Source organism: Gymnodraco acuticeps, unplaced genomic scaffold (genome assembly GCF_902827175.1).
Source record: "Gymnodraco acuticeps unplaced genomic scaffold, fGymAcu1.1, whole genome shotgun sequence".
Classification (NCBI taxonomy): Eukaryota; Metazoa; Chordata; class Actinopteri; order Perciformes; family Bathydraconidae; genus Gymnodraco; species Gymnodraco acuticeps.
Window position 1 is genome coordinate 1,902,639 of NW_022991187.1, and position 25,483 is coordinate 1,928,121.

General features: G+C 42.0%; 1 protein-coding gene across 1 annotated transcript; it reads left to right on the forward strand.

Moving 5' to 3' along the window:
* Nucleotides 1-251: 251 nt before the first annotated feature.
* gfpt1 (glutamine--fructose-6-phosphate transaminase 1) lies at nucleotides 252-25,483 on the forward strand. The gene is made up of 19 exons (XM_034238288.1): nucleotides 252-377; nucleotides 2,765-2,872; nucleotides 3,392-3,499; nucleotides 3,583-3,708; nucleotides 3,820-3,878; nucleotides 3,954-4,088; nucleotides 4,176-4,237; nucleotides 4,321-4,400; nucleotides 4,480-4,588; nucleotides 4,749-4,912; nucleotides 7,172-7,267; nucleotides 7,655-7,752; nucleotides 7,938-8,058; nucleotides 8,425-8,582; nucleotides 11,357-11,471; nucleotides 12,704-12,831; nucleotides 14,206-14,373; nucleotides 15,313-15,474; nucleotides 23,951-25,483. The coding sequence occupies exons 1-19, from the start codon at nucleotides 371-373 to the stop codon at nucleotides 23,993-23,995; spliced, it is 2,049 nt and encodes a 682-aa protein (XP_034094179.1). The 5' UTR covers nucleotides 252-370; the 3' UTR covers nucleotides 23,996-25,483.

Here is a 25,483-nt window from a genome sequence, read left to right on the forward strand (position 1 = left end):
AATCTAAGTGTGCCATTGCTTAAAACCCGGATAATGTCCTTTGTGTAATTTTAAATGTTATTGACAAATTATTTTTGCATGGTTTTGCAGTAGCAGAGGGCACAGGCTAGGCATTGCGCAGTAATGTTGACTTTAGGTGTGCTGTGTGTCTGGTGGCTGTGGCTACGGATCTGTATCCTGATGCCACGTCAGGAGTGTCTACGTCGGTAGGTATACCTTGATTGATAGGCCTTTCGACCAATCAGAAGCTGCCATGGTGGACGACGGTTGGCTCTGACTCAGTGAAAACAGATAAGTGGGCGAAGTTGAACTGACAGGCGTTCCCGGCTACCGTAGTAGCTGTATCTGGCAGCGAAACTGAACTGAAGACATGTGTGGTGAGTTCTGAATCAATTCTACATTTATACTATACAGCGGAAAAAGTAGTTTGTTTCCTGATTCCCAGAACAGTAACGGTATAATTGTAAGTACTGCTGGCATCATTGGCTCAGGCTAAAGGTTAGTCAGTTGAAATTAGCTAAAGGGTGGCTAACCCGAGTTAGCTTACATGAGATGCTTTTAGCTATCCAAATATAAATAAACCACTGTGTCCTTTTGCTGCAATGTCACATGATATCTGTGTTTTTGATGTTAACGCCAAGTCAATCTCTGGGGATATGATGTTTCATCATGTCAACGCAGTTTACGTGGTTTGCGGTGACATGACGTCCATCTCTATACTTCCCACTGCGCGTCTGTCACTCTGGTTTGTTGTCTTCAGAGGTAGAAGAAGTACTCAGTTTGTGTACTTCAATACAAGTAGAACTAGCAGAGAGCAGGACAACTTGGTTACAAGTTATAGTCCTGTATTTCAAAATGTTCCTCGAGAAAAAGTACAAAAGTATTAGCATCAAACTATACCTAGTATCCAAAGAAAAGTACTCTCTATGCAGACTGGCCCATTTCACAATCCTATATTATATGTTGTCATTAAAATCATTGATGTATTAATGTGTTTATCAAGGTGGAACTCATTTGAAGTAGCAAGAGCATGTTGTAACTTGAGTTTTAATTAAGTGTTGATCATATTGTTTATCATTAATCTATATCTGCATAGTAACTAAAGAATAAAGTAATAGAGTAAAAGTCCAATATTTACCTCTGAATTTTAGTGGAGTGGAAATGCAAACTAACATAAAATGAAATGAATCAAGTAAAGTACCTCAAAATGAGTTACTTTACACCACTGGTCATACCGATGTCATTACGTTAAACTTTGATCGAGAAAGTATCCGGAAAACAACTCCTTTGTCATCATCCTTTGGACAAATGTATTTGAGATACTTTGCAAGTACCTGCCCATGTCCCTGATTGTCTTCTTCTTTCACGCCTGATAGCTGATGTCTCTCTGTCTCCCATCACTGTCACTACAATCTCAATCACACCATCAGACCAGAGTTGCTTTTCTCAGGGAACCAAGACACATGCTTCTATTTCATTATCTACTGACATGTAGGCAAGAAGCCACTTTCCTCGGGTTCAGTTTTCTATGATCAACATATTTCTTTAACAAAGGTTGGTCTTGTGCCTTCTGCCTGCTGCTGCAACACTTTCCTGTGGAGATCCCCCCCCCCCTGCTGATCTGAATGAATGCTCTGTTGGACCAGGCAGCTCTCTGGCTCTACATTTGCATGTATCTGTTCATGCTTAGCTGTGTAACTGGGCTGTATTTCATTCCTTCCCCCTTTGGCTAATTAAGGTGACATTGATGTCAGTGTGAGTAAGTTGCTGGACTCGCAGAGGAGTTCAAAGTATCTGCAGGAAAGACTGTGGATTATTGCTGAAATGTGTCATTGAAATACTAAAATAGGGATTGATGAGGGTCGGTTATTGCACCGTTGAGTAACAGGAATATTTTGAATGAGATGTCACGTGTTGTTGTGTCACCTACACCTCGCTCCCTAGACAGAAGATATCGGCTTGGGAAACATCCATTATATAGATGTACTCCATTGTCTCTAAGCAGGTCTTACTGCCAAGGACTTAGTTGTGTGCATTATGCACAACACACCTCCAATGTATTGACTTGTAAATAAAGCGTGGCTGTCATCTCAAAGCTTGTCCTACTTCGTAAGAATCGCATTACACTGTCATTGGTTTCATCAGCCGCATTTTCATATTCATTCTTATTGTAAGTGTTGGTTGGATTGTGAATGAATGAATGAAAACTTTATTACAGACTCACGGTCCAGATACGAGACATTACATATAATTACATACACAGCATAAAAATAATTCATAGTTTAAGAATAATTAAAATCAGTGTCCTACAAAGAGAGAACTATACCAATGTCTCCACAGCTGCGATTGGTAGCGTGTACTAAACCTTATGTTCGATAAGGCCAAGAGGATTTCATTATCACAGTCATTAAGCCGGCAAATACATTTATACATAAGATTTCCTAAGACAGCTTGTAGAGTATTGACTCCTGCAGCCACAAACATTTCACTTGCACTACCATCGAGGTCTCTTCAGCAATATTCTCATGGCATCAATATCTTTATATTTATATTTAATCCAAGAAGATTTTAGTATAATGTAATGACAGTAGAACACAGATTATTTCTTTTTTTGCACACATTTTTTATTTCCTGATAATCTATATATATTCAAAAAAGGTATTTATAGTGTTGTATTATTATGCTAAGCCGTTTCCCACGGGGATAGTCATTTTTCTTCCTTAAATCTTCAGTGGCTTGATATTCTATTCCTTCCTCTGCCCAGGAATCTTTGCATATCTCAACTACCATGTGCCGAGGACTCGTCGGGACATCCTTGAGATCCTCCTCAAAGGTCTGCACCGACTGGAGTACAGAGGCTACGACTCAGCCGGTGAGAGACATTTAAAAAGCTCATATCATCAACAACACACTTTTTTAATCGGGCCTCTTTATTCACGTTCCCCTTACTGTCTTCCAGAGAGCTTTTTTCTGATAATGCCCAATTTGCTGATGGTGAAGTGTTTATTTGGACAATAATGCAGCGTTAGAATCGCCTTATCACCATTTGTTTTTCTTTGTTCCCGCTAAGCAAGACTGATGTTGACCCTAAATAATTGAACAGCCATTATTGTATTTATGGGTTACACTTACCGCACCATTAATGCAGCGATGTACTGTATGTGAAGACTATGTACTGTATGTGAAGACTATGTACTGTATATGAAGACTATGTGCTGTATGTGAAGAAGTTTTGTTCTAATGTTTTGGATAAATGTAGCTCCATGTTATGTTGGAGTTCTGTTCTGGCATTGGACCACAACGAGTGGGAACCATACAGTTATCATATACATGTTTGTATACTTCATTCACTCTAATTCACTCTCATGCTAATTTATTTGTATTTGGTTAGGTGTGGGAATTGATGCTGGAAATGGAAAGGACTGGGAGACAAATGCCAAGTCCATCCAACTGATCAAGCAACGTGGAAAAGTGAAGATGCTTGATGAGGAGATCAACAGTAAGTACCGTGAATCAAACATTCAACTGAATTTTCATTGTTTGGTGCATTTTGGATACTAAACACTCCTGTCTGACCTTTAGAGCAGCAGGATATTGAAATGGATGTGGAGTTTGACGTCCATCTGGGCATTGCTCACACCCGCTGGGCCACCCACGGCGCGCCGAGCCCAGTTAACAGCCATCCTCACCGATCTGACAAGACCAATGGTCAGTTGTGTTTGAAGATTGTCAGCTAACAAAGCTAAATATTTGGCAGGTCAGGTTTTTTGATCTGGTTTCAGGTGTCTTAAAGTTTCTGTTTATCTTTCTGGTCTACAGAGTTCATTGTCGTTCACAATGGAATCATCACCAATTACAAAGACCTGAGGAAATTCTTGGTAAGCATACATTTCTTTCATTTGTTGACCACTCTGATATGAAACAGGACTAACTCTTTTTTCCCACCTCCACAGGAGAGCAAAGGCTACGAGTTTGAGTCAGAGACTGACACGGAGAGCATTGCCAAGCTGGTGAAGTACATGTTTGACAACAGGGAGAATAACGACATCAGTTTCGCAACACTGGTGGAACGAGTGACCCAGCAGCTGGTGAGGACCTGCTCATGCACACTGCTGCTATTATATTGATCAGCAGATAAAAAGCCTGTCTGATTTATTTGTTCTTCCCCTCACCAGGAAGGAGCTTTTGCCCTGGTCTTCAAGAGCGTCCACTACCCCGGAGAGGCAGTTGGCACAAGGTACATTCCTACTGATGCTGTCAAACGTATGGCGACTACTTCAGACTGAAGTTTTGTTTGCTCATAAAATAGTTTCTGTGTAGGAGGGGAAGTCCCCTGCTGATGGGAGTGAGGTGTGATCACAAGCTGTCCTCGGATCATATTCCTGTGGTCTACCGCTCCAGTAAGTTTCAGTTTGTATTCTAAATGATCCATCTGTGATTGCAGAAGTGTGACTGAGGCTCATTTCTTTTTGTCTTCAGCCACTAAAGACAAGAAAGGCTGCACTGCCCTACCCAGGTCGGACCGGGAGAGCTGCTTGTTCCCTGTGGATGAGAAATCTGTCGAGTATTACTTTGCCTCCGATGCAAGGTTAGCACATGCCCACATCTTTGTTTCACCCTTTTTTACCAAAGCAATATTAGATTTTTTTTCAAAGATTCTCACCGAAGTCCCATACCTTTAGACTTCATTTTGGAGGGTAAATCAAATGATTGACGTTGTCTTCCGCTCGCCTCTCTTGTCACCACAGCGCAGTGATCGAGCACACAAACCGGGTGATCTTCCTGGAGGACGACGATGTGGCCGCCGTGGTGGAAGGCCGCCTGTCCATTCACAGGATAAAGCGTACGGCCGGAGACTATCCAGCCCGCGCCATCCAGACCCTGCAGATGGAGCTGCAGCAGATCATGAAGGGTGAGTGGAGGGTCAAGTCTTTGATCTGTTTGTTTCAACTGCTTGTTTAGCTGAGCTGGCTGTTAACTTCCTGCCCTGAAGCCGCCCTTCTTATCATCCAGCTCGTTACAAACCCACTGTATCAGCTGCACCCCCAGGCCAGCCACTGTCAATACAATGATTGTTGTAGGAATGTATCGCCCTCAACTTCCCTATCTGAGCCTGAGCTGACATTTAGTGCAGTCAAAAGATAGAAGTACAGAGGAGCATGTTTTAATGTTTATAGCTTTGTTAATTAAACAAAGGGTAATGAGTTTTAAAGTGTATATTTGAGCTGCAATTGAAGAGAAGTTACATTTTAGTTTATTTACTGTTGAGACTTGGATGAGAAGTGGGACTTTCATGGCTCAAATCTCCCATGAGACTGTTGGCTGGTCTCAGCTGGTTTCCTCTTCGTGCTGTTTCCCTCTGTTCTCACTCTTTGTCTAAGCCAAGTTAAGTGCATGTTAGCTTTAGCTTCACATTTACTCTACAGACATAAGAGAGGTATCAGTTATATCACATAACTCTCCTCAAAAGGGGAAAATACTCCTTTCGATTTGGACTAGGGCTGCACGATTTGGGGAAATAATCTAATTGCAATTTTTCTGACAGATATTGCGATTTGCGATTTTTGTTTTTAAGCGACCCATCGGAAGTTTATTGTAAAATGCAGCCATATCTCCGGCTAGGAAGGTCGTATCAACGTGCTCCCGTCTCTAGCACCCCCGCAGCCCGAGCTACGAGTGAAAGAACTAAACTTACATGAAACTTCCGTTGGGTTGCTTTAAAGTGAAGCTTCAGTTTAAGATTCACCCTGTAATAGATGTAACACATGTGATGGAGCATTACTAACCTGACTCAGATGGTTCACCAAACCATCTAGGAAAGCTCCATTGGAAGCCATTTGGAAAGGGCAGGCACTTTCAAAAATACTTGGCAGGTGATTGGATCAATCTGTCTATCACCTTCTATCATGGGCCACTTCTGATTGGTTAACAATGGCTGGTTCATGTGGAGCACAGCACTTCTGATTGGTGTGGATGACTGACACACAAGAAGAACAACAAGAAAATGGCAGGCTTTGCGATTTGATAATTGCGTCATTTCAAATCGCTTAATCGTTCAGCCCTCATTTGGACTATGCCTGCATTGTTATGATCTCACTTTTTTAATTATTGGTTAATCTGCAGAATATTTGTAATTAATGTATTTATTCCAAAGTGGGGGAAACAGCTTTCTCGACCTCTCAGGACCCAGTGTGTCTTTACTTTGGTATTTCATCCAAACAGCAGTGCAAAACCAGACCGTCCTGTATGACAACAAGTGCAAATTGGCAACAGCTATCCAGCATTCATGCGTTCACACAAAACCTCACATCCACTTGATCTCATTCCAAATGTTTCTCTGGGCGAAAAACTGAGGCCGCCAGAGGGTGGGGACATTTTTGTCAACCGACCCATAGAGCAAGCTTTAGAGCTCATGGTTGCAAACGGAGCAGAACACCCTCATGTGAGAACCTGGAAAAAACAAATAGCTAATCGTTGCAGTTTTTAAAGAAGGACATATTGATGGAATAAAAACATGTGTTCATTATCCGGGTGAAATGTTGCATAAAATGGGTGACGTGCCTCACTGTGTATCGCAGATAGCTGTGAACACTTAAACCTCTTGGCCGTCCACACAAAGAGAAATGTGACTTTATAAATCACGTTGTTCTCCACTCGCTCTTCCTGAGTAATCCAGCAGAGGGCAGAGGTAAACTGATGCTGGCTGCTCTCTACATTCCTTTGTGGTCCTGTCATTACTCAGCCTTTCCTCCGTTTCACTTTCTGGAGCCTTTCTGCTGAATAACCCAAATCGCATGACCCAAATAGCTGGCTCAAAAACACTCGTATACTTCAGTGTCACTGATTATTATTGATGGAAAAACACTATCTCCCTTTCTCATGTTTGCTTTTACAACATTTAAAGGATGCCTTCACCCTTTGGCTATGACCATTTTAACAAAGCAACAGTAACTCCCCGCGTTCCAAACAAAGCCTGATTTATCAGTAACACATTGTAAAGATGTTCGTGCTTCTCCAGGAGCTTGTGGTTTTCATTTTCAGGCACTTAATCTGAGTCGAGAAGACCCCTTCAGGCTCACACTTTATTAAAAAGTCCATCAGTGTTCTTAAGAGGCATCAAACCTCTTTAAGAGTGGAAATGTTGGACTGATTTCTGATCCTCCCACCACAGGCAACTACAGCTCCTTCATGCAGAAGGAGATCTTTGAGCAGCCCGAGTCTGTGGTCAATACCATGAGGGGGAGAATCAACTTCGAGAACAACACAGGTTAGTTTTCTCAGTCGGGCATTCATGTAATAAAACAGCTAATGGATGCACTATTTTCTGCTCTGTCCTACCGTGCATGATGCTGAAACGCATGCTCAAATGTCTCTTGTTAAGGATGTATTATAAGCAAAGCACATGTATTAGTTTGTTCAGATGACTAGCCTTGCTGTCACTTTGTTATAAAAATCTTAGTTTGAAAACGAGGAAAGTTAAGTATGTATCCAAGATGAACTATACATGTGCTTTTGTCTCACTGTGCTTAAGAACATTTGAATGAGCTACACACTTGTTGTCTTAAAAGATTCTCTCATGGGCTCCGTGTGGACCTTTTGTAATGAGGCGGAAACTAATAGAGTAGCATGATGGATTATTTGTTTTGCTTTTCAGTGACACTGGGTGGACTGAAGGACCACATCAAAGAGATCCAGAGGTGTCGGCGGCTGATCCTCATCGCCTGCGGGACCAGCTACCATGCTGGTGTAGCGGTGAGTAACGGCTCGCCTAGTGCTTTCTCTTCTTTGGTGTAAACACACATTACGGGAAACATGTCTGTTTTGTGTTTCCACGTTAACTAGTCGGTCGTGTCTGTAATGTGGACACAGGTGAGGTTTGAGCACACTTTCTGTTGTGGGCTGGATGATGCTGAGCAGTGCTTTTCTTTCCTCCCCAGACCCGGCAGGTCCTGGAGGAGCTGACCGAGCTACCGGTCATGGTGGAGCTGGCCAGTGACTTCCTGGACAGAAACACCCCCGTCTTCCGAGACGACGTCTGCTTCTTCATCAGCCAGTCAGGTGTGCAGGCCGGTGCCATCTGGACTTAATCTGAATACACATTCCCCATTTGTCCACTTCCCCCTCCTGGAAGATTTATCTGTTCTTGTGCTCATCTTGAGCCTTGTAAAACGTCTGCAGCACAGCTGAGTTTTCTCTCTGTTCTGCTGCAGTCTTGTGTTTCTTTGGTGTGAGGTTTATTTATTTATTTATGCGTGTCTGATATTTTTGAGACGGTTAAGCTGTTTCAAATCAGCCCTGTTTTAGTGAAAAGACCATTTCCTAACCAACTAATAGATCAGCATTATTATTTTGTCAGAGCTGTTGCTTCTGTTCCATTGCATAAACCGTTGTCTAAATGTTTTTCTACTCCTGCCCATCCTCCAGGGGAAACAGCCGACACCCTCATGGCCCTGCGCTACTCTAAGGAGAGAGGAGCTCTGACCGTGGGAATCACCAACACCGTGGGCAGCTCCATCTCCAGGGAGACTGACTGCGGAGTCCACATCAACGCTGGGCCTGAGATCGGAGTAGCCAGCACCAAGGTGAGCCTGTCTTTGTGTATTCTAGAGAGCTGCAATGTCTGGGGATTGTGTACAGTATCTTCCTCTGCAAACAGGCATTTTCAAGAAGGGTAAGGTCGCAGAAAATACAATAACTCTTATTTTCCTGGAGGTGCTTGTTAGCTGAGTTACATTGCTTGCCATATAACGGCAATGCCCTGGTTTAAATTCCAGCCTTGGGACCTTTGCATGTCACACCCCCCTCTCTCTCTTTCTCGCCCTTGCTACACTCTGACATTGTCTTACCTGGCTGTTTGTCAATACCTTTGGACAGTACATACCTGTTGGAGACAAATATACATGTGACATGAACTGTTATCAAATATTACATTTAATAGAAAATATAGCTACATCTTTTCCATTGCTCAGTTGAGGAAAAAAACCCAGATGTTTCCCTGAAAAACTGTCCCATTTTCTCCTGAGTGAGGAGGTGTACCTCACATCAAATCCCTGAGAGTAATTGCATGCGTAGATGGCAACTGGTTTGGAGAAAACACTTGATATCTTTGATGAACTGACCTTTTTATACTGACTTTGACAAAACTGTCCACCAAGTTGTGGAATTATCTCATGAATGAACTCAACGGCCACTGACACTGAATGAAGCCCAGATGAAAACTCAATCGTGAGTCTCCCCCCGCCTCCTGACATTTTCCTCCTCTCTGAACCCTCAGGGGTTGAATGAGCCTGATATTCTCATCTCAACGCATGTCAAGACAGGGTCCTTCGTTTTCTGCCTCCCCCCCCCCCCCATCCCATCCCCTTCTACTAAACCAAAAGGTTTTGCTCATTTGGACCATTTGGACAGAGAAGTAGAGGAGCCCCCGCCCCAGATGGCCCGGCCCTGGCTTGGCTCGGGGACTCTCTCTCTGCGCCAAAGTCCCAGAGCACGCCTCGGAGACGCCATCATTAACTGCTTTGCTGCCTGGGCCACACACCCAAACCCAACTCCACCAAATGCTGCAACCTAGCTCGTCAAATCCCTGCACTATACATACATGTGACTAGGGCTGAACGATTAATCGATTTTAAATCGAAATTGCGATTTTAAATGATGCAATTATCAAATCGCAAAGCCTGCGATTTTGTTTCCTTCTTGTGTGTCAGTCATCCACACCAATCAGAAGTGCTGTGCTCCACATGTACCAGCCATTGTTAACCAATCAGAAGTGGCCCATGATAGAAGGTGATAGACAGATTGATCCAATCACTTGCCAAGTATTTTTGAAAGTGCCTGCCCTTTCCAAATGGCTTCCAATGGAGCTTTCCTAGATGGTCTGGTGAAACAAACCATCTGAGTCAGGTTAGTAATGCTCCATCACATGTTTTACATCTATGACAGGGTGCATCTTAAACTGAAGCTTGACTTTAAAGCAACCCAATGGAAGTTTCATGTAAGTTGAGTTCTTTCACTCGTAGCTCGGGCTGCGGGGGTGCTAGAGACGGGAGCACATTGATGCGACCTTCCTAGCCGGAGATATGGCCGCATTTTACAATAAACTTCTGGGTCGCTTAAAAACAAATATCGCGCATCGAATCGCAATATTAGTCAGAAAAATCGCAATTAGATTATTTCCCCAAATCGTGCAGCCCTACATGTGACACTAAAATCCTCTACATTGCTTCTATTTTCAACTGGATAAGCAAAAATAAAAAGGAGAAAACAGCCTTTTCCAATTCGCATGATCATATTCAAGATTTACGGATAAATGTCAACTAATGAAATGGAGACTGTTTGGATTACAGTGCAGTATCCGTTGGTAATTTACAGCGTTGCATCGTTGGTTTCTAGTCAACAACTTCGTCTCTTTGAAAATAAATGTGTTATGTAAGGGGGTTCATCTCTGCTGGGGAACCGTTGGCATGTTATGCATGAAACACGCTACTAAGTTGATGGCATGAACACTTGGAGAACCCCACAGTTGACTATGTTGAATAAATATGTTGCCACCTCTGACTCGCTCGCACAGACGGTCAGAGTTCTGAGGAGCTGTGGTTAGCGTGTTGTCTGGAGGGGGGAAATAAAAAACGGTGTAAAGGTTTTACAGCCATTTTCTTGGCAATAGACACTGGCATGTCTGAGTCCAGAGGGTCCCGTGAAATGACTTGGCTTCACTGGAGCACTGATTCAATCTCCCTAATGGGCATGGAAGGCCTCCAAACGTGCCTGCAGATGAAGGAAAGGAGACAAAGTGTGCGGGGATGACGGCAGGCAGGCATGGAGTCTCAGATGTGCCGCGGTTGTGTGAGCGGTGACATTTGCAGAATGATCAGAGGGTGTGCGCTCCGACGGGATGTTGTGTGTCCACAGTTTTCCAGGATGTGAGCTCCTCTGCTTGATGTGTACTAAATCCAAAGTCTCCTATTCTCATCTAGTGCAGATTATTACTAAGACAGAGTTCAGTATGATAAAACAGAAAAGGGAGAGAGAGAGAGAATATTATTAAACCACTATATACATTGTAATATTCACATTTTTAAGTATTTATTGTTATATATTGTAGTACAATGTGCACATTTTTCCCAACGTATCTATTGCACTTTTAACTTGAATTTAGTTCATATGAATGTTTATTCTACATTATGTTATGTTTATTTTATTGTAAAATTGAGCACTTTTCATGAAACCAAACAACCCAGGATTTTAAAAAAATGAATCAATTAAATAAAGATTCTGCAAAGTTGAAATTCGACCCTGAAGTTGAAATGTAAATCTAACGTTAATAACACACTCTGCTCTTCTGACTGCTCTGCAGGCGTACACCAGCCAGTTCGTGGCCCTCATCATGTTTGCGCTGTTGATGAGCGACGACAGGATTTCCATGCAGCCCCGACGCCGAGAGATAATCCAGGGCCTGAGAGTCCTCCCAGGTAAATTAAGCCACGACTTTTCTGACTCAGACACGGAAATCCTGATCACATGTGAAATCAAAATGTATAGGGATAGAAAGCCAGCCCTCCGAGCAGAGATCAAGTTAACCCAAAGCATGGTTCATATTTGTTTGTTTATACAATCCTCTTGGATGAGGAAGTGATTCGATGAGAGCGGGATCAGGTGAAGAGAGCGCTGTAGGCTATAGCTTCTCTGGATCTAAAGCATATGATCCCTCATTGCAAACTAATGCCTGCACAACAGTATGAGTTCACAATCCAGCATTTGATGGGAGCAGCATGTTGACAGTAAGACAGTTGACATCCTCACCAGAGTTGCGTGTAACTGTAATAATATTACTTTTGTCGGTAACGGAGTGGTGTAACGCGCTACTTTTATAATTCAGTAATCACACTACAGTTACTAACATTGCCCCGACACGCGTTACTTCGTTACTTTTATCAAATCAGTCATAATCACACTGACAGACAAGAGGGGTTTCCGCCGCAGGTTTATATGTACGCAATCTGCGCGACTTGCGCGTCCACATCTCCACGTGCAGTGCTGCATAAACATGGCTGAGTCAGCGATAACTCTCGAGGGGTGGAGGTATGCCCATTATTCTGAGTTCGTCCGAAGAATAGACAGGAATGTGACGGTGAGGTGCAAACTGTGTCCAGGCCAGAAGCTGTTATCCACTGCTGGAAACACCACGTCAAACCTCAACAAGCACCTGCAAAGAACACATGCTAAGGTGAAGCTAATAGCTAAGGACCCCCGAACCCAGAGTGAGGATGTTGTGAGTGCGCCGCCGCCGACTCCGAAGCAGCAACAATTAGAATTTGGAGGACAGGTAACCAAAGCAGAGATGGACAGGCTTGTAGCATCCTTCATAGTAGAGGAAATGTTGCCCATTTGCAAAGTGGAATCACCATCGTTCAGAGATATACTGCGCAACATACAGATAGCAGGAGACAGAGGACAGCCATGGTCAGAAAACATTCAGGAGCTATCTGGATCAGTCTTATGCGACAATGGAAACTGAACTAAAGAGAACATTTGAAACTTTAGCAGTCCGCGTGATCTGCCTGCAGGGAGGGGCGGGCCGGCCCTGCGAGTAAAGTAACGAGTTACTTTATGTAGAGAGTAACGAAGTAGTGTAATATATTACTTTTTTTAAAGTAAACATTTCAAATGTCAAATCCACAATTGCATATTTTGTCTTTTACAGATCTGATAAAGGACGTGCTGGCTCTGGATGATGAGATCCAGAAGCTGGCGATGGAGCTGTACGAGCAGAAGAGTGTGCTGATCATGGGCCGAGGCTACCATTATGCCACCTGCCTGGAAGGAGCTCTGGTGAGAACACACATCCTTCTCTCTCTGAATGCTGTCCCTTAAGCCCCTGTCACACTGTCCTGAAATTGACACCCGATGGACACACGATAAAGGAAATGTTCAAATTCGGCTGTGATCGTAGCAACATCGGGCCATTCGTGAGGGCATCTAAGCCATCGTATGACCGCCGGTGGAGTTTCTCAGGCTCCGGCAGCAACTTCGTGAGCGGCAACTTCGTAAGGCACTCGTGAGGGCATCTTGTCAAATCGTGTCATCTTCGTGTTATCATCGGTGCCATCGGGCATTCACCCTCACTCTGATCGGGGCGAATGCCCGATGGCACCGATGATAACAAGATGCCCTCACGATGGCCTTACGAAGGGCACAATTGACACACGAATTCAACACGAAAATGAACCTTCGCAAGGTCCTTCGGCAATTTTTTGGCATGCCAAAGATTTTGCCACCGCTCACGAAGTTGCTGCCGGAGCATGAGAAACTCCACCGGCGGTCATACGATGGCTTAAGATGCCCTCACGAATGGCCCGATGTTGCTACGATCACAGCCGAATTTGAACATTTCCTTTATCGTGTGTCCATCGGGTTGTTTTATTGCACAACAAAATTATGTAAACATATTATGTAAATAACCCAATTTGTGTTCTGTGAAACTAAAAAGGATATAATATATTATTTTGAAGGACAGTTGACAGGAAGTTGTTGTTGTTATGGAAACAACATTACGGAGAAAACGTAATATTTTCTACATATAACGACGGATAAAGTAAAGAACAAAGTCTGAAGATATCAGTACAGTATCATAGTACTGTAACATAATTGTTTTTGGTACTTTCGTTGCAGTTGTATGTCTTAAATGTAATGTAAATGTTGCCTTCGTGTGTGGTTCAGGGCCATCTTCGTGCGAAATTCACAATTCCATATTCGTGTGTCCATCGGGAGTCAATTTCGGGACAGTGTGACAGGGCCTTTAAGGGCTTCATAACAGTTATATTTAACTGCAGGAAATATTTTGCCTTTTTATTTACACTAAGAAACCAAAGAATGTAGATATCTAATATTGGAGATCATTGTTTTGAATATGCATCTTAATCTTAGAAAACTACGGTTCATACCAATATTTAGGTCTTAATGTATACATATGAATAAATGTGTCTTTTGATTGTGTATATATATATATATATATATATATATATATATATATATGTTTTGTATTTGGGATTGTGGGAAACGGTATTTCGATCTCTCTCTGCGCACACAAACTGAAAGATTGACAATAAAGTTGACTTTGACTTGACTTTGAGATGGACTGAGTTTTGTGGTTTTACGTAAGCTTAGATTTACTTAACCCGTGTTTTTTTCCATTATTCTGCTTAGAAAATCAAGGAGATCACGTACATGCATTCAGAGGGCATCATGGCTGGAGAGCTGAAGCACGGCCCCCTGGCTCTGGTGGACAAACTCATGCCGGTTATCATGATCATCATGAGGGACCACACCTACAACAAATGTCAGAACGCACTGCAGCAGATTGTTGCCCGCCAGGTAAGAACTACACACACCTCAACAAATCAGATGTAATGATCCGTTTCATGAATGTTACGAGTGGATGCCTGCGCAATTTCCCAGTTTGTGATTATATACATATTGTACACCTTTTTATTTATTTACTAAATAAGGAGACAAAGAATATAGGAAATATTAAAAGGTATTACATTTGACTTCAGGGTTCACTCAATGAAATGCTCTGGAAACAAACATCTAATCTATTACGGTTAACAAATGAACAATACATTGTGGGAACGGATCTACATTTTATTCCGATTTGACAAGAATGGTTTTTTTTGTGCCATCATCGTGACTGAGAAAATCTGAAGAATATATCATTGTTAATTAAAAACGCTTGCAGACGTAATGACCTCTGTTTTTATGACCTTTTTGTCTATGACTCATACACCTTGACCACTCACATTTCTCCTATTGGGATAATAAAATGGACCTTGACCTTGAATATTAACTAAATCTTGATGTATTAAGAACAACTTCGAATCAAAAACAATCCAGATTTAAATACTGTTGCAATGTCCAGTGATCGACCTTGCAAATTGTTTAAAAACTCCAAAAAATATTGATGAAACACATTTTCAAACATCGAAATCTAATCTGTGATACCGTCATTGTTATTGAGAACATCTAAAGCGTCCCGTATTGAAACCTTAACTCTCTGAACCCTTGATGACCGCAGCACATTTAGCGTGTCAGGTTAATTTCCACAGTCCTGTCCTGCACCACACCCCCGATCCTTCACCTCAATAAACACAAGGGAGGGGTTAGGCGTGACATCACCGCTGTTAGTAATCTGCAGCAGATGTGGCTTTAAGAGGTGTTAAAGTCAGCTGACATTGCGGGAAGAAGGAGGGTGTTTTTTTACAGATCCAAGTTTAGGACCACATTGACGGATCATTTGCTTTGTTTGATTTCCAGGGCCGACCCATCGTGATCTGCGACAAAGACGATTACGAGACGGCGAAGAACTCGTGCCGCACCATCAAAGTGCCGCACTGCGTGGACTGCCTGCAGGGCGTCCTGAGCGTCATCCCGCTGCAGCTGCTCTCCTTCCACCTGGCCGTGCTCCGAGGATACGACGTGAGTACTGACTGTTCCAACAGATGATCAAGGTTCAAGGCTTTTATTGGTCATACGTACATAGCTACAGTTTAGTTATGACGATGACAATCTTAGGTCACAGGCTCCTCCAACAGTGCAACTCAGAAAAAACGGGAAAAAATAGTGAAATAGTGCAATAAGAGTCTATATACAAGTGATTGGAATATGATCTATTAGATAAGTAATTTCTAAATTGCAGCCAGATGAATGTTATGGATGTTGTTTCAAAAGTTCAGGTGTTTAATAGTTGAGATGTATTGCCTCATCTGTAGGGATGGGTACCGAGCCCCGGTATTAAACGGGCCCCGGGGCTGAATTATTAAAGACCGCGGTACCGTTAAGCTCCGACGTTATCGGTCTTTTTATCGGTACTGGAGACATGTAAAAAATATGTCATGTGTATTATTGCTACACAAACATTATATTGCAGTTTTAGTGTCGCTATCTCCTTTTCTAATACGTGACGAGAGATCTCTCTCTCCCCCCGTCTGTGTGCGAGGGGGCGGAGCAGTTACACACACGCAGCTGCTACATGCATGCAGCAACACACACACACGGAGGAGATGGCGGAGAGAACGCGCTCCGAGGTGTGGTTAAACTTTACCCGTCTCGATGTGGAGAATACTCGTAGCAATAAGAGTTTAGCATGTGAGGGCGGTAACAAGAGCAATTTGTCTAAACATTTATCAAAAGTGCTCCACATTCAGACGGAGAAATGCACCGGGTTCGACTGTTTCTAGCAGCTCTGTAGCCCCATCCACGAGTAACGTTTCCACGTCAGGTGTTATGTATGCTAGCAGCAACACACGCAGTTAACTACATTATACAAACATGGGTTAATGATTAGAGGAAACTGAGTTACTCTTTATTTTGTTAAAGTTTCAGCTATTCTGTTTACAGTTCTGTCATCACATTATTTAATACGATTTGTTAAAACGTTGTTGTTTCTTTTGATGTGAAATATTATTTATTTAATTTAAATAAAAAGCAATGTTAGTTTTGTTCACAATTTGTTTAGTTAGTTTACCTTATTTTTTTTTCCTCTAAAAGAACCGATAAGATTACCGTTAAAGACCGGATCGATAAAAGTAGTAGTACCGTTAAAACCTTAACGATACCCATCCCTACTCATCTGTCACTTAAGACCAGAGGTGGGAAGTAGTGGACTACAAATACTTTGTTACTGTACTTAAATACATTTTTCTGGTATCAGTACTTTACTCCTAGACTTTTTACTTTAACTTCTTACATTTTGAACACAAATACCTGTTGGCCTACTTTCTACTTCTTACATTTGAAAACAGGCTGGTTACTTTAGTTTGAATGTGTGTTTGGTGGCGTGATCATTATTCCGAGTCATTGAGTGCCGTTTGATTTGAACACGATCGGTGTATCCAGCACTTCCTGGTGTTCTCTAAAGAAGAGGGACCAATGAAGACTTTGTCCTTTTGCCGTTGTTCAGTAAGACTTTACAAGTTTACATTAAGATGTGGACTTCAAAGCCCCTTATCTTAGCGGAGATGCGTTTGTACTTTCAGTCTCCTGGATTATTTGTCTGTGAACCCGTCCGGTGGCAAAGGCAAATCAAATCAAGTTTTATTTATATAGCACATTTATAAACGATTTTTGGTCGAGCCAAAGTGCTGTACATATAATAAAAATAGCCTGCAGTAGAGACACTTTACAGAAAATACAACAGCACAGATTGTACAGAATATCAGTATGAGAAAAACGACACCCTCTGTCCTTAGACCCTCACATCGTACAAGGAAAAACTTCCGGAGAAAACCCACAGTTTAAAGGGAACATGCAGAAACCTCAGGGAGAGCAACAGAGGAGGGATCCCTCTCCCAGGACGGACAGACGTGCAATAGATGCCGTGTGTAAATCGAAGAGATAATACATTTTACAGCATATAGACCGAATGTAGGAAATGCACGTGTCTGTAATAAGAAGATGAATCCACGAGGATGTCAGCTCGCAGTGTTTATGTGCAGATCAAAGTGCTCTTAACTCAAACCATTATTGTTATTTAAGTCAAAGCGTGTCAAAGTCATAACTCAGGACACTGGAGATAATAAGTTTAGCTGTCGTAAAAAAGGATTTCAATTGTATGTAGTATAAACATCCCAATGTGTTGACATACAGTCTCCCTTTGGTCCTTAAAGGTATTTGAATTTAAGGATGGGATCAAATCACATTTTGTTTTGCTGTGCTGTGTTGGAGAGGACCACATCATCTGCTAACACACATTTAAGCACTACTTTTTATTAATTGTTCTTCGTTAGCTTCTGTAAAGCCTGCTAGTTTAATTATTCCCAATGTTCCCATGCATCTGTGTCTCAGACTATACGAGCCCTGAAATTGAGGCATGTCATTTGTTAGTTTAACAGATTTGATAAAGAACAGTTTGTGACCGTATTATTGTCTCTTCATTTTCACAAGTTGCTTACTTTTTCAACAGGATTGGGCTAGCTGTTGAACCTTGTGTACACTTCCCTGGCTCTGCTTTATAACACGATGTCAAAGGACAAAGTAAACGGCTTAACTGAAGTACACCATGTAAATATTGTCCGTGTGGAGCACTTCACTTCAGAGAGCTATTTATAACTGTGCCATATTGGGCTGCTGTTCTGACAGGGAAGCAAAGATGTGTGCAAAAACAGCTCTGTTGCACTCCGCCCTCCCTCTCTTTTATAAAAGTGTCAAAGCATCTGAAGTCTGTTTTTTAAAGTAATGAATCATAGGACAGGGTTCGTACGGTCATTGAAAACCTGGAAAAGTCATTGAAATTCAAAATGCAAATTCCAGGCCCTGGAAAAGTTATGGAAAACAATATTTTCCCAAAGTTTTGGAAAAGTCATGGAAATGGAACTAAAGCTGCGTCAAATTTAATTTACATTTGATCTAATCGCCGAAATAATCTGCGGTGGCGAGTTTTATACAGTCTATGGTCGCGAGCCATCATGACGCGCATGGTGTTATTTTTTAATAGCCTATATGAAGCGCGAGCTGTGTGCTCGAGTCTTCCTGCCTGTCGGCTGAACTCTGCTGCTCCGGGATGAGGGTCAGCTACATTATCTACGGTGTGTTCGTTAACTGTGCGGAGTCACTGTGGCACAGACTGAGCCGCTGGTGAACAGCTGTTAGAACGGGACGTTCAGGTGTTCAGAGCGGCAGAGCGGCAGAGCGGCAGAGCGGCAGAGCGGCAGAGCGGCAGAGCGGCAGAGCGGCAGAGCGGCAGAGCGGCAGAGCGTGATGTGCACTGAAAAGTTTTTCTGTCGCAATATCATTTAAGGAATCGTTGAGCAAGCTAGCTAGCATACATTGTTACTATCTGCTAACGTTAGCTTTAGCCTTCGTTTTCTAATAGTTTTTTTCATAGGCTATAAACAGAGGTGGTATAAATATAGATATTGTGCTAGAGTAAAAGTAGAAGTACTCAGATCTTGTACTTGAGTAAAAGTAGAAGTACTCAGGTATTGTACTTGAGTAAAGGTAGAAGTACTCAGGTATTGTACTTGAGTAAAGGTAGAAGTACTCAGGTATTGTACTTGAGTAAAGGTAGAAGTACTCAGGTATTGTACTTGAGTAAAAGTAGAAGTACTCAGATCTTGTACTTGAGTAAAAGTAGAAGTACCAGAGTGTAGGAATACTCTATCACAGTAAAAGTCCTGCATTCAAAAAGTTCCTCAAGTGAAAGTAGAAAGTATTCTCATCAAAATATAGTGAAAGTAGCGACAGTAAAAGTAGTGATTGAGCAGATTGGTCCATTTCAGAATAATATATATATGTTTTATAATGATTGATCATGAAAGTGTTCTCAAAGCTGGTAAAGGTGCAGCTAGTTTGAATGACTTTGTATACTGCAGGGTAGCTTGTGAATTTACTCCAGCTGGAACTAAAGTCTGATTTAACACTTAATTAGATTTCACATCATTCATCCAGATCTGAAAGTAACTAAAGGGATTAAATACATGTAGTGGAGGAAAAGTACACCATGTACCTCTGAACTGTAGAGGAGTAGAAGTACACCATGTACCTCTGAACTGTAGAGGAGTAGAAGTACACCATGTACCTCTGAACTGTAGAGGAGTAGAAGTACACCATGTACCTCTGAACTGTAGAGGAGTAGAAGTACACCATGTACCTCTGAACTGTAGAGGAGTAGAAGTACACCATGTACCTCTGAACTGTAGAGGAGTAGAAGTACACCATGTACACCATGTACCTCTGAACTGTAGAGGAGTAGAAGTACACAGTAGCAAAACATTGAAATACTTAAATAAAGTACAAGTATCTCAAAATTGTACCCACGTATAGTACTTGTTGAGTTTATGAACTTAGTTACTTTACACCAGATGCCATAAAGATAGAAAGACTACGCCTTGCACAGAGGCATGAAAATACATTTTCAAAATGCTCAACAGCCAGAATTATAAACCGACTGCTACACAATTACAATAAATGCTTTTATATATTTCTATTGGATGTGACTCTTTGGCGTTTCTGTTATTATTACCTGCTGCTTTAGTTGTTCTGACTGCTAAAATCCTCAGTTATTCCTCATTTTAAAGCCGATATTCCGTGGGGTCGGGGGGCTCGGGTCCTTGTCACCTTTTCCATACCTGATGAGTTTGCCTCCCTGACTGCAGTTGCTTTAGCGTGTAGAAGCTAGTAAGCCTACTATTTGATTTGTTTTAGGTAGGCACTACATGTTTCATATGCAGACCTTATTTTCCTGTTCCATGTTCAAATAAACTATTTTCAGTGGTCATTTTTTTTTGGTCATGGAAAATTAGGTTAAGGTCATTGAGAAGTCTTGGAAAAGTCATTGGTGAAAAAGTGTATAAACCCTGATGGGAGCATTAAAGTGTCTTTTTGGTAAATCCAACTTAGCATTTAGTCAGAAACCCTGTCTTACTTCAGGGGGTCCGCGGGGTCTTAAAAAGTATTAAAAGTTGATCAATCAATTTAGCGAAAATGAAGGCTATTAAAAAGTATTAAACGGCATTTTCCAAGGTATTACATTTTATATCTTGTTTTCAGTAAGTACATAAATTGTCCAAAGAGGTTGTATTCTACAGTGTGCCTGAATGTAATCATTGCGTAGGTCAGGGTTGCCATCCTCATTTCAAAATAAACGTGGATTTACGTAAAAAACTATTTGTTCGGGTGTTTTGTTTGATTTTAAACAAACAAAGTCTTGGCTTTCAGAATATGAAACTTTTATTTCCAAAATCACACGATAAATACATTTTTGAAGCTTGTAAAGGGACGAAGACAGGCACCTCTCCCTCGCAATCTGCTCTTCCGCAGCGCTGCCCCCCTCCCTCCGGCTGACATTATGAAAGAGTATAGTAATCATAGATAACACGGCAGGGTCCGTTACAGTTTGTTTTCATCGGATTTCAATTAAACAAAGTCTTGGCTTTCAGAATATTAAACTTGTTTCAGCAAATTCAGATGATAAATACAACTTTGAAGCTTCGGCATAATTACAAGCGGAGAACGGAGTAACTTAACGTCACTGCAGGCACAACAACAGCCGGTGTTTCTCGTGAGTGTTTTCCCCGGGAAACAAACACAATACGCACAAACGCAAAAATACACAAACACACACACGTAGCCTATACACACACACACACACACACTCGCGAGCTTCCCCCAGACCAGTAATCCAAACTCAAATATCTTCCCTTCGTAGTATAAATTCCACGGGTGGAGCTGTCAATTCTTCCTGGTCCTCCGGACCGCCTGGAAATCTCTTACCGGTACTAAGGACCGGGTAGGACCGGCACACTTTCAACACTGGATAAGGGTGGATATAGCCCCCATTGTTCTGTGTGTCAAAATGGTAGACAGCCCACATACCTACCAATCATCAAACCGTGGGGTCTTATTTCATTACGTGTTGATTTCTATCAACACGTAATGTTGTATCGATGTATATAGAGATGTACTACAGCAAAAGTATTCTCCGTCGGGACTTCCTGGAACAACACCACGCCGTTATCTTGATTCTGATTGGCCAGAAGACATTATCAAAGATGTTCTATTGAGAAGACGATCACTACGTGACAACAGTTTTCAAAACCGTTTCTAGTCTTCGGTATTCTTTTTTTGGCGTGAGAATAGTTTGGGCAGCGTGAGAGCGTGAGATTGAGAGTGAAAGCGTGTGTCACACGCCAGATGCGTGAGAGTTTGCAACCCTGGCGTAGGTGTGCAGTGTGATTCTGTGTAGTTTATTTATGGCATCCCGTTGGATTTGACGTCATCTGAACAGGACATCGCGCGCTCACTGCTTGATAGCGCGAAGGTCCGTTTACGCCGGTTGTTGAACAACATCGTTATGGGGAAATGCAAGCTTGCGTCCAAATGGTTGGAAGATAAGGAGGAAGGACAATCAATACTGTATATCAGGGGTAGGCAAGTAAGTTTGGCCTTGGGCCAATTTTTTGCTGAGCCACAAGATGGCGGGCCAGAACATAATCAAAGCCTAATTCAAGGAATTGATTTTGGTAAGAGGGCGCAGCGCCCCTGTTCCCCGGTTCAGAAAAAACTCTATCGCTGATAACCCTCCATCAACACTCTGATGCGCAGTCAGATCCGCTGATTGGTTCACTGATGATATAGGCGCCCAATCCAGAGCCTCTGGCTAGACCCGCCCAAAGGGAGGCTCGTCCTCTCTAGCCCCATTTCAGTCCCAAAGCCAGGGCTATTATCTGTATTTTATCAGACTTATCTTTTAAATTGAGGTGTAGCCTATTTATTGTTCTCTTCAAAGTTTATTTTTCTCTGAAATGTTAGGGAGGATGGTCCTCCCTTTCCTCAATGGACGAGCCTCCACTGAGTAAAGTAGAGTTATTGACTAGGTAGCAGTGTTATTTAACATACTTTCATTCTGATAAGTATTGTCAAGTTCTCTGGGTTTTTGGCATTTATTTGAGTGTTTGCCCATTTGAGAGGCTTGAGGGGCAACAGAGGACGCATGGACAACTGGAATCCTTGTTCCTTTTCTTTATTTCAACTTTTCAAGGACACATTAGGATTCTTTCAGGTTGAAAACCTTTAAAAAATACCAAAGGACAAAATAAATCAATTACAGCAGTTTTGCTTTGCAATTTAATATATTATAACCTAAATTAATCAGTAACCAAGTATTTTACTCAAACTCAATGTATTTAATAGTTAAATAAGTACTTTAATTGACCTGGTTCCCCACAACCACACATTTGCCATATGTGACCCACTCTATCGAAATCAGTCGAAAGTCGCAACGGCTGTTTGATTTTAAATAAACAAAGTCTTGGCTTTCAGAATATGAACATTTTATTTCCAAAATCACACGATAAATACATGTTTGAAGCTTGTAAAGGGAAGATGACAGCTCTCACTCGCCACTCTGCTCTTCCACAGCGCCGCTTCCCCACCCTCCGCTGACATTATGAATGTAAGCGGATATGTCGGGACAGAATTTATTTTACCAGACAAATTTGAAACTTACCGGTCATGTTTCAATAATAATAATAAGAATGGTGGAGCAGAGTTTCCGTTGGCAGGTAATCACCGGACTATGACCGGATATGCTGATGTTTAAAACTCAGTTAATGGGGCTCATTTTTATATTGCTTCAGTTTATAATCGTTACAGATCGAAAAGTTCAGATTCATTTTTCAATAAATGATTCCACAAACAACAAAAAACATCATTATTACATTCAAACAAACTAGCCTAGGCTAGATGAAGTACATTATTCAAAAGTTTACATTAACTTTGAATAATAACACGGGAGAAACGGATGCTCTCTTTTCCCCTCTCCCTCCCTCTCTCCTGACAGCCCGTCAGTTTCTCATGCAGCTCGCTAAACAGTGGGCGGGGCTTCAGGTGATTATGCAGAGCTGCGTGTCTCCGTCAGACTCAGCAGCTGATCTGATCTCTCTCGGTCCGGTTATACTTCACTCGCGTGTATGACCATATCGATCAGATCCAGCTCTCCTGATCGGCCTTTATAGAGAGCACCGATCAAACTATTAAGAGTGAATATCGGCCGATAATGACCGGCGGCCGATCGATCGGCGGCTAACGGAAACCCTGATGTGCGACTGTCGGTCCTATGTTGTAAATGTTTTTTAAATCTCAATAATATTTTATTTTTTATTCTCAAAATTATGGGCCAAATATTATTGCTGGCGGGCCAACAATGGCCCGCGGGCCGCCTGTTGCAGACCCATGCTGTATATAGTCAATGTGAGGTAAAGTGTGTCGCCAATGTAACCGGTTAAAACTCCAAGTGGCAATGAGGTCTTAAAATGTGTGGAAAGGGTCTTCAAAAAGGTCTTCAAAGGTGTTACATCTGACTTCAGGATTCCTGCATATACCCGGTCTGACTTGTTGTTCATTTAAAGGGCTATTGTTCATCGTGTAGTAAATAACTTATTGTGTTTAACTACAGGTGGATTTCCCAAGAAACCTGGCCAAGTCAGTGACCGTGGAGTGAGACGCAACATTCATCACAACAACAGAAGCCAGGCGGACGCTCACTCATACAGACGGAGAGGGAGCGCCTGTATGCAGAAAGCAACGTGTTATTTTTAATGCAATCTTTTACCCAACAGTTGTGTATCCCACTGTTGCATATCCTCACTGTCTATATTTTCCTAGAATCCAATGGCATCGTTGTTGTTTTACCGTTACAGAAGCAGTTGTCTGTGGTGGGGAGGTCTGGGCTGGTTGTGAATCTGTAGCAACTGACGGTTACATATTTAGTTGTGCTGATTAGCATCACTAGGAGACAGGAGTTGGGTTTTACAGACATTCATGGTTTTTGTTTTTCTCTTCCTTTCCTGCAATATGGATATTTTTCTTTGGCAGCTAATCATTTGAAGTGTCTTTAATCTATAGCAAACGACCGCCTTAATTCATTCCAAGCCACAGGTCGTCACGTATTGGTAATTGCAGCGCAGTTTGCCTGCGTTTACCTTGTTACACTTTCTTCTGAGGACTCTCATCTCAAAGGAGCAAAATCACAGAAAAAGCTTGAAGACACTGCTGTGTAAGGAATCTTCTTGGGTAGGTTACACAAGTTTGTCCTTTGTATGAACCTTGCGTTTCAATATGAAACCCTAGTCTTCTTGGTGGGATTGGTTTGCGAGAAGAAGCCTCTTACTCAGAGTGTGAGATTGTGTTACCTCACACTCGCGCTTCTATTACTTTAAAGCTTTTTCTGCATAATGACTCTTATACTGACCTTATTGCTGAGCTAAGGTTTACATTTAAACTGAAGTGAGATGAAGTTACTGACATGGAGTAGAAGTTTCCAGCCCACGCCTCTCCACCACGACTCCTGCAATTGGGACCATTTGTAGCTAACCTTTTTCTTTTCTTATATTTAATTTCTTTTCTTTGTATTATTGAAGTTACTGTGATTTAAAATGTGAATCTTACTGTCATTTGAAATGTCCTGTCGTACCAAAAATCACTTTGGCAGTTGTAAACCAAAACATATATGTTCATCGTATATTGTAGCCAAACGTGTACTGATGTTGGTAGATTGTGTCATGGAAGGATGCTTTGAGGCCTAAAGCGGACATGTATAGTTTTATGGCAGGGTGTCATGCTGCAGATGTTTATTTAGATAAAAAAAGTCAGCTGTGTGTGACCCATAATGTCTATTGGAAAGGGAGATGTTGTACACACACACACACAAATATATTTATCTTGCTTATGCAATCCAGCCTTAACTTTAATTTCTTCCCCCCCTTCATTGAGTTCCTCCTGAACCAGTGTAAGGTTTTGAAAACTGGACAATGTTACAGGTACAACAACAAAAAAAGCACGTAGATGCGGTTAGCAGATTTAGATTTCTTGACTGGAGGCGTTGACAAAAGATGCTGCACTGAATCCTAGCAACATCTGTTACTGAGGGCATGTGGCACTATTCATTAGTGGACCCGATGCAATAAAGTGTCAAGTACTTCCCTTTAAA

What these genes read in the sequence shown, in the direction of transcription:
- gfpt1 (XM_034238288.1), top strand. An exon ending in TCCTGTGGTCTACCGCTCCA is followed by an intron (nt 4,401 to 4,479) that starts GTAAGTTTCAGT and finishes TTTTGTCTTCAG; the next exon opens with CCACTAAAGACAAGAAAGGC. An exon ending in CCGTGCTCCGAGGATACGAC is followed by an intron (nt 15,475 to 23,950) that starts GTGAGTACTGAC and finishes GTTTAACTACAG; the next exon opens with GTGGATTTCCCAAGAAACCT.